The sequence below is a fragment of the Helianthus annuus genome, chromosome 6 (assembly GCF_002127325.2).
Source record: "Helianthus annuus cultivar XRQ/B chromosome 6, HanXRQr2.0-SUNRISE, whole genome shotgun sequence".
Lineage (NCBI taxonomy): Eukaryota > Viridiplantae > Streptophyta > Magnoliopsida > Asterales > Asteraceae > Helianthus > Helianthus annuus.
In genome coordinates, this window is record NC_035438.2 from 118,371,974 (window position 1) to 118,381,313 (window position 9,340).

General features: G+C 41.1%; 1 protein-coding gene across 1 annotated transcript; it reads right to left on the reverse strand.

Annotated features, from left to right (window-relative positions):
• Positions 1 to 520: 520 nt before the first annotated feature.
• LOC110944906 (ACT domain-containing protein ACR3-like) lies at positions 521 to 6,659 on the reverse strand. The gene is made up of 6 exons (XM_022186550.1): positions 6,504 to 6,659; positions 6,331 to 6,422; positions 2,104 to 2,276; positions 1,505 to 1,617; positions 1,142 to 1,348; positions 521 to 544 (listed from the first exon to the last, which is right to left on the reverse strand). The coding sequence occupies exons 1-6, from the start codon at positions 6,657 to 6,659 to the stop codon at positions 521 to 523; spliced, it is 765 nt and encodes a 254-aa protein (XP_022042242.1).
• Positions 6,660 to 9,340: the final 2,681 nt, after the last annotated feature.

Genomic DNA, 9,340 nt, shown 5'->3' on the forward strand with positions numbered 1-9,340 from the left:
ACCTCCAGTGCCATCAAAGTTAACAGGCTTGCAGTCTAGAAACTGCTTGTAGGTGCACCATGCACATATGTTACAACATATGAATGGCATTAACATCTTTGCTATAGATGTCCAATTAGGTCATGGTATGTCTTAATGACTTAGTATTACTATGAGGTGGATTGTTGTTGCCAGTATTGCCAGAGTTACTTCCACTAGTCCCTCCTTGAGAGGCGGCGTATTGCGCGATGGCAGCAGCGATGATTTGCTGGAGTTCTGCCTCATTGGTAGGCATCGGCGTTTGTCGTCTCGGCATCTTCTAAAAGATGTGTTCACATTGGTCAGGCCATAATAAAGCGTACGTATATAATAATAGTAATAGTACATAACATCTCATGTTATAAATAGGCCAATCACATAACATCCCATGTCATAAAAATATAAATTACCAATCAAACATCAAATATGATGAGAATACTGCGATTGCCATATATTGAGACAACATAGCAAGTGTACAAGTACATCATAGTGTCATACAACATCAATGAATAAGGGCGACATCACCCTAGTCCAAAACTATATCAAATCAGTGTCAATACATCCCATATACATGATCAACAAAAGTCAGAATCAGAATGTAGTCTCCAAAAATGCTGTGCAGTCAAAGCAATCGCCGTCTTCTCACCAACGTCTACCCATACGGTACTGAAGAGCTCTACACTGATGGCGGTGGAGGAGGGGGAAAATGGGTGTAGAACAAACGACGCAACTGGAGCCAGTCCTCCTCCATGGCTCTCTGGGTACGCAAGAAAGAAGCAACCTGCTGCTCTAGTGCCAAAAGGCGTGTAGCATAGTCCGGTGGTAAAGGTCGAGGGTGCTGCGAAGAAGTAGGGTGGGTCTGACCCTGACACTGGCACGGCGGTGGCTGAGCTCTCTCAAGCTCCTGAATGCGCCGTGTGTGTGCCTCGTGCTGGACAACAAATGACATCAAAACGTCCTCAATAGAGTATCCCATGTGGAAAGGATGGTAGGGGTCGGTCGGTGGCATAACAGATGGTGACGACCAAAGGAATGGCTCACTGGCTGGATCGAAAGGTGGCACAGAGAATGATGGAACAGGGGGAATAGCAGTAGAAGACGATGGTATAACTGGGATAGATACCGGTACATGTCCAAAAGGATGGGCCGAAGAACCCTCTCCAGGTCGAGCTGGAGGTGTGAACTGAGGGAATGTAAAAGAGGTATCAACGTGACGTGTATCGGTGGCAGGAGGGGGAATAGGTGGAATCTCATCATCAGCAGGAATCCACCCATGCTGGGCGTGCTCATCTCGTGGGTCAATCTGTGCCTCAAAAAGTGCTTGATTAAACTGCACAGGCATAGGATCATGATGGGGTGCAACAAGAGGGTCAGCAGGTACATCAGTGATAAGTGGGGGATCAACATGATCAGCAGCAATGACATGATCGCCCTCCAACAACGGAGCATCGACAGGGTGATCATCAATAGGTGGGTCAGCAATCACAGGATCAATAGGTATGCCAGCATGAACAGGGTCATGCTCAAGCACTGGGTCAGGAGCGACTACCGGCTCAAGGGCCATGGCAGGCTCGGGATCAACGAACTCCATATCAAAATCTGCATCGTCAGCGAATGCAGAGTCAACTGGGTCTACTGGGTCAACCATAGGCTGATCCAAGTGGATGAACTCTATCTCCTGGTCTGGGTCGAATCCTGGGGGAAAGACAGGATCGGAATCCTCCTCAACATCGTGGTCGAAAGCAAAGCTCGGAGCAGGGGCAACAGAGGATGCTCTATCTGGGTCTGAACCGTGAGAAAAGTGTTGCGCACTCTGAGTGTGTGAAGGTGCGGAGGCCACAGACTCGAAAGAGTCTGGGACCGGTGAGTGTGCAGGTGACTCCCCAGCTGGAGCATCTGCGAGTAACAAAAGATCATCAGCAGCTAGAAGGGCCTCGCCCTGAACATCGTCCTCTAGGGGCTCATCACCAAACAGATCGACGTCGCCATCAGCGTCAGCGTCGAGAAGCATATCATACGCAGGATATGAAGCAAGTGGTATGGGAGCAGGGATCTCTACAAGTGGTAGGTCCCCGGCCAAAGGGCCATCAGCGAGCTCAACAGCCTCGTCAGGTAACGCAAAGGGCTGAAAGTCATCCTCGTATGTGCTAGTAACGTCGGATGTGTGAACCTCGCGCTCTGAAGACTCTAGGTCGTCTGATACAATAGGTCTAGGGCCCGTGGTGTCTGAATCACCAGTGCCGGACGAGTCCCTGTGTCTGTAGCATAAACACAAATATGCACAAATAATCAGTCATACAATCAGGCAAACACATTAGTCACCAATTAAGCAATCAAATAATTCTCCTAGTCCCACTAGCTTCCCAGCCTCCCAGACTGCTCTTCCTAGTCCCACTAGCCAAATTCTCCCAGTCTCTCAGACTGACTCCCTAGTCCCACTAGACAAATTCTCCCAGTCTCTCAGACTGACTCCCTAGTCCCACTAGGCAACTACCTCGGTCTCCAAGACCGAGCCTCGGCCTCTCAGACCGAGCCTCAGCCTCTCAGACTGAGCCTAAAAATAATAAATAAAATGTGCTCAACATTTGTTTATAAAAACGTTTTGGATCTGGACTTAAGTGGTATGCAGTAAAAATATTTTCGTGAGAGCCCTAGTGATCATAGTCTAGACTCGAGAAGGAATCCTAATTCGCTATGATCAGAGCTCTGATACCAAGCTGTCACACCCTGGCATTGCGGAAGCGTGGTTAATATTGGTGTGACTTCTTAATACCATAGCTTAACCATAACAAGCTATATGAAATAAAAACCATGCAAGATCATCCATTTAATTAAGTTTTAAAAACCAAATACAACAACATTGTCTCAACGGAAACACATCCTAACAACATAAACAGTGTCCAACAGACACGAACATCAACATGACATCAACATAGTTTAAGGACTGTGACTTGTCCAGGAAAGAGTCACATCCCCTAAACCCGGATGACCTCGAAACTAGTGCAGCGGGAAAACGTGTCATACCGCGCCAGATCCTTTAATTCCCTGAAATACATGTAAGTTGAAAAATCAACAATAATGTTGAGCGAGTTCATGTGTAAGTGAGTAAGTATAACCTTTGTAAGTATAAAAATCCTGGTATGTAGCAAATAAGGAAAAAGAGATCACCAATGGTTTGCAAGGCCATTGATATGTGTGAAGTGCAAGTAGGGAGACTCAAACCTAGCGGATTTATGCGTTGGGCACAAAGTCACCCTGAGGTCCGTACTGTTTGGGCCTGGGGCTGGGCTTGCTACACCCAAGTAGATCTATCGCTCCTGTCCCTCGGTTCTACCCTGAGGATTAATGGCCTCAAGTTTCCGCCTACCCACTCACATGATCTAAGTAGTAAACCTCCTTACGCTAACCATACCATGTATAAAGTATTCGTAAACATTGTAACATGTATTTCACCCCCGCAGTTTAGAAAACTGAAAACAGTTAAGAGAAAAGGGGGACATGAACTCACAGTGGTGCGTCTCTACCAAGTATACCTCCTGATCAAGCAGCTGTGCGACGACCTACACGTACTAACTCTATTAGACGGACGGCCGTGCCTTAGCTTTATGGTTTAAGTTTTTGGGAAATAGTTAGACAACTATTTCGTGTTTACATTCTGTATATACTTTGGTAATTATTTTCCTTCCCAAGGATGGGGGATTTAATACATGTGCGTTCGTATACTTCGGAATATATTATTAAGTATCACTTAATATATATCTTACTTCTTATTCCAAAATATAAATATTCTTCCCAAAAATATTATATTTTAATACATGTGATTTTCCCAAAATAATACCTTGACAAAAGTACGCGTTCATAAATATTTCCTTAATTGCGTAAGTTACGTTTTAAAGATCGAGTGGTAATAATAATTACCGGTGTAACTTAACTAATTATTGCGAAGGCGTTTGTATTATTTTGGAGTCGTTAACACGATAATATTATTTTTACCCTAAAAATAATATTTGTATATTTCACAAAATAATCATAAAAACTAACAAATGACGTTATGAAAAATATATACTAGATATATATTTAGCAAGTTTTATTTTGTGAAATCCCACCTCCGATATTTTGTAAATAAAGTCGTGGCGAAATCTATAATTTGAAAACATGTCAAAATGTATTTCTAACACTTAGTGTTAGGTTTTTGGAAAAAAAATTTCGCCAGAGTTTCCCCTGTAACTGGAGGTGGCCACGCTTTCAAGCGTATCATTTTCTTTTATAAATTCAATTCAACAATTTTCTTATTCAACCAAAACAACGTTCAAAGCAACAAACTAGTCAATAAATATGTAAATCGCAAGAATCACATGAACTTGTAGTTTTTCCAAAACTATGAAGTAATTCCCATTACTTTTAGTGGATCTTTATATATATCAATCCGGTTTCGTAAAAAGCCTCGTTTTTAAAGAAATTCCATCTTTACAACTTATTGTAAAATTTGACAAAACTAGTTCTTTGTCGAAACTTAGTGTTACACAAGTGTTTACACACTTGTGTGTTTAAAATCATTCTTGATCATGTAAGATCCGGCTTTAGAAAAATATGATTTCTTGGACACTTGGACCTTTGAAAATACCGCTTGTAGATCCGTAGATCTACTAGTTTTAAACACTATTTCATAAGTAAAGTCGCTTTTACACAAGTTCAAGTTTCTCGTGTGGTAGAGTTTCATCACTGAACCCTTGTTACACTTAAACAAGCTCTATGTCATGATCCATGATCATGACCAACCCGGGTTAAACGATGATCCGAGCTACCACAACATAGATCGGGCCCAAATAATTGCACAAAACATATCCTACAAGATTTACACAACAACCAAGCTTTTAACCATCATTATTAGCATTTTTAGTAGACTTTTTCATATCATTTTGCATGTTCATGAATTTTAACCGTCACATATCGTTTTAACCACTTTAAAATAGATCGAGAGTGTGATTATAGTAACTTACTACTAGCTCGAGGCTAGGGAAGATTCTAGACGCAAAATGAGTGGATAAAAGCAATGAGATGAGGTCCTTTGCTTTCCGAATGCACCAAGCCTCCTCGTATGTGATCCTTAGCTCTTGTATGATCTTGAAATGAGATGATCAAAGTCGAAAGATGGATGGATGATATAGGGGGTGTTCGGCCGAGAGCTCTTTGAGAGAGAGAGAGAGAGAGAGTTTTGTTGAGTTTAAGTGTTGGTGAAAATGATTAGTGGTTCAAGTCTACTACTTATAGACAAAATCCTTGTTCATTAACCAATGGATGCAATGTCTCTTAGATATTAGACATAAGAGAATAAAATAATCAAGAGGAGTATAATGGTGGTCACATTGTGACCGAATCGGTTGGGGGGGGGGGTAATCCGGTTCATTTCCAACTAAACATTAATCATTATTTATGACATAGTTAGGTTAGTTTAGGGATTAACCCGGTTATTAGTGTGTTGTGCATTACAGTGGGTGTTAGGGTATTCAGGGACCCTAACTGGCTCAGAAAAAGATAAACAATGTAAATGGCAATATTTTCATGTTCCGGGTATACTCCGGTTGTTCGATTGGATAGTAATCCGTTAAAGCGTTTAACAAAGCTTTAAAGTGTCGTTTATCTTAATTTTAGTGACACAACTTATCCCCGACACTTTGGAAAGTGTCTAGTAATATTTTCCTCATGTTTTGGCACTTTATTAGTTAGCTAAAAGCTGAATTGTTAATTAAAGTGCTGAGTTTTGTACTTAGAATACGTTTTAGGCACATCCTGTCACTGTAACTTATTCCTAGAGACGCAGTTCTACAACCCTTGTATCTCCACACTCACTATTAGTGTAGTAAACTATCTCGGGCTCATACAGGCCTTAGAGGCAGTGCCTGCCTGGTGCTGGCTATATCAGCATGTTTAATAGGTTATCCGTTTATTGTGCTACTGTGCTTTTGGTGCATCAAGGTTGTCACTAGGGTGTTGTAAGCAAAACATGGAGTGACAGTAAGTAAAGTGTGATGCAAGTAAATACATGTATCAGCATTCAAGTAGCAAGTTATCCACAAGTTCAGGTAAGCACAGTAATTAAGCAGTAATTAATTATTAATTAAGTCGTACGGATACCTGGTTTAGTGAGGGTTGTCACAATGTATTAGTAATAAAAAGTTGTAATATCCTCTCATAGTCACCTCCACCCTCGTGATCGAAAGCCCGTTCTCTTTAAATATCCGAGACACGTCTGATAACAACACGACACTGTCTTCCCCACATAGCTCCAACTTTACACCCTCGGGAACTTGCCTCTTGACCACTGCCTCATGGCAATGGATTACACGTTCCCTCTCGGTTTCTGAGCTGATTGGACATCCATTTGTATGACAGATGTATAATTCCTTAAAACGACACAAATATAACATTATATCACTTAGTAAAATCCCACCAACAACAAAACTGTAAGACAATTAAATTAATACCTGAGAAGCTTCAACTCCTTCAACAATAATAGTGGCATGATATACCACATATTGCATATCAGTAAGTGTACAAACTATATCAAACAACAACTTAGGCCAATCAGGACACTGCAAATGCACAACGATATACCCTTTCTCACTGTAATTCTCAACCATCACTAACGATTTTAGGTTTTAACTTATAAAGATTTAGTTGTATTAAAATGACCACGTAATTAAATCGTCCGTATACTTTAATTTGGTTCTCATATGTAACACGGGATTGCCACTAAAAATAAATAACTAAATATTGGGCATTACCTTGCTCAAGAACTCCAACAATTCCATAACCTCTAGATCTTCCCTCGCTATGACGACGTTAGACGAAAGTTGTGGTTCATTACTCACAGAGAAGAAGCGTAACCTATTTGCAATTTCATTGTCTGTGTCATACATATGCACATTTGAAGAAATAAGGGCTTCTCATTAGATGGTGGACATAGGGAGCACAACCAGTGTGAGACCTCGCCCAATTCCTTGAAAACATACGGGTCGCGGCTGATGTGCGTGAAGTGTGTTATATTTTAGGTATATATTTTATGCCCTTTTTACACTTTTTAGCCAAGTTTTAAATTTATAAAACACGATATTTACTAACACTAAACACACATATGGGCAAGTGCACCCATCGTGGACGTAGTATAGTGTTGGTAAGATACCGAGGTCGTCCAAGGACACAAGAGCTTTTAGTACCGGTTTATCCTCAACGTCTAATCAAATCAAAATGTTAGAAAATATTTTTAAACTAAGAAAATAAAACTAACTAAATGCTGAAAAATAAATAAAAATAAAAACAGATAGACAAGATGAATCACTTTGATCCGACTCGTGTATTAGTATAACCTTTGATTATTTTCGCACTTTTGCACTTGTTTAAGAGATTATCTTAGTTATTGTAGTAGGCCCCTCTTTTGAAGGCGACGTTACCCTCAACCCAGTAGTTTGAGTCAGCAAGGATACAATCCTAAAGGGTCGGATTATTGAAAGATAATGAATTAAGTTATTAATGCAAATTATGGTAGGCCCCTCTTTTGGAGGTGACGTTACTCGACTAAGTAGTCTGAGTCAGCAGGGATACAGTCCGAAATAGCCGGGTTATAGTATTAATAGTAATTAACTTATGAGGGGGGTCAAAGAGTTTGGATCCCCGCCATCCAATACCTTTGGGTATTGAAGGAGATCCTACTAAATTTGACCCAGGTCCCTTGCAGGACCTCTAAATGCTGAACAAGGGCAAGACCCTTACCAAACCGTTCCCTTAACCCCCGACCAGGTAGCCAACATACCTCCATATAGACCGTGGAGATATGAATGGTGAAAATTTTTTATTTTATATAGACAGTAAAATAATGCCAAGACACCACGGACAAACGATAAGGAAAAGTCACCTTCAACATAAGCAACTAGTTATTAAAGTCATTAATACAAAACCAAATAAAAAGTGCAAAAGATTAAAAATAAAAAGTATTATACTAAACACTTGTCTTCACCAAGTGATGTAAGAGACTTAGGCAAACATGGCCTTGATTGTCAAGAACTCTTACGATCAATCTTGGATCCCGAGACGACTCACACACTCTATGATGGACACTGGATGATGGTGGTGGATGATGGTGTTGTGATGGTGGTGGGTGGTGGATGAAGTGTGAGAGAGGTGGTGTGCCAAGGGATGGCTTGCAATGAAGCCAAGCACTCCTATTTATAGGCTGAACAGAGGCCTGGGCACGACCCTGTGCCTGTCTGACAATCTCTCTCCTCATTAATTGTAATTCACAATTACAATTAATGCGCCTGCTGTACTTTGGGCACGGCCCCGTGTTCACTGGGCACGCCCCCGTGGTGAGCAATAGAAGCTTCTACAGGTTTGTCTTTTCTGCTGCTTCTTGGGCACGGCCCCGTGCTCGCTGAGCACGGGGCGTGTTCAGTCTTCTGCCTTCTCTGTTTTGCTTGGGAAGATGCTGTTGAGGGGTCAGGCAATCCACTTTTGTTCCTTTTCTTGTATTTATGCTAGATTTAGCTATCTTTTTGCTTCTTTTATTAATCTGAGCTCATTTAATCCTGAAAATACAAAAGGAAAACAAAAACACACTTTTTCCAACATTAGTACTTAAAAAGGGTTAGTTTTATGGCTTATTTGATGTAATTTATATGTTGCATTTTACACACATAACGGCTATGATTAACAGTGTCATCAACTTGTACACCAAAAGAAGTCATAGAGAACATGCAATTATAGGTACGCATATTCTGTAGGATCGAGGTCTGACCCGAATGAGTCATTCAGAGGTGTTCTTCTATGTTTCAGGTGCGGATAAGAAGAAACGTAGGTAGAAATAGCTTGTTCTTCACTTAATCTACTGTTTTATTGATTTGACAATGATTACAGCTCAATCGTCACACTGGCAGCACCTCGGTATGAAATTTGACAAAGTTACGAATGATTTCGCTTTTTTGGGTTTATATAGGTGTGAGGGTTTCGCTTATATGTACACGTCCACAAAAGCGGAACCTCAAGTGTACGTATAAGCGGAACTACTATGGTCCATATAAGCGAAACCTATTCTAATGACCCTATAAGCGAAACTATCTCTCAAAACACATACATTCTCCTGTTTTCTCGTAAATATCGCCCTAATCTATACAATACACTATATGACTCGATCCAAGACGAAGTCGACAGATGAAGTGCACCAACAGACTCCCCCTCAGATGTTGACGGAGTCGTCCATCGAGTCACGACAATGCTGTATCTTCACATCTTCAATCTTGACCAGTCTCTGGGCTTTTCTCTCTCTCTG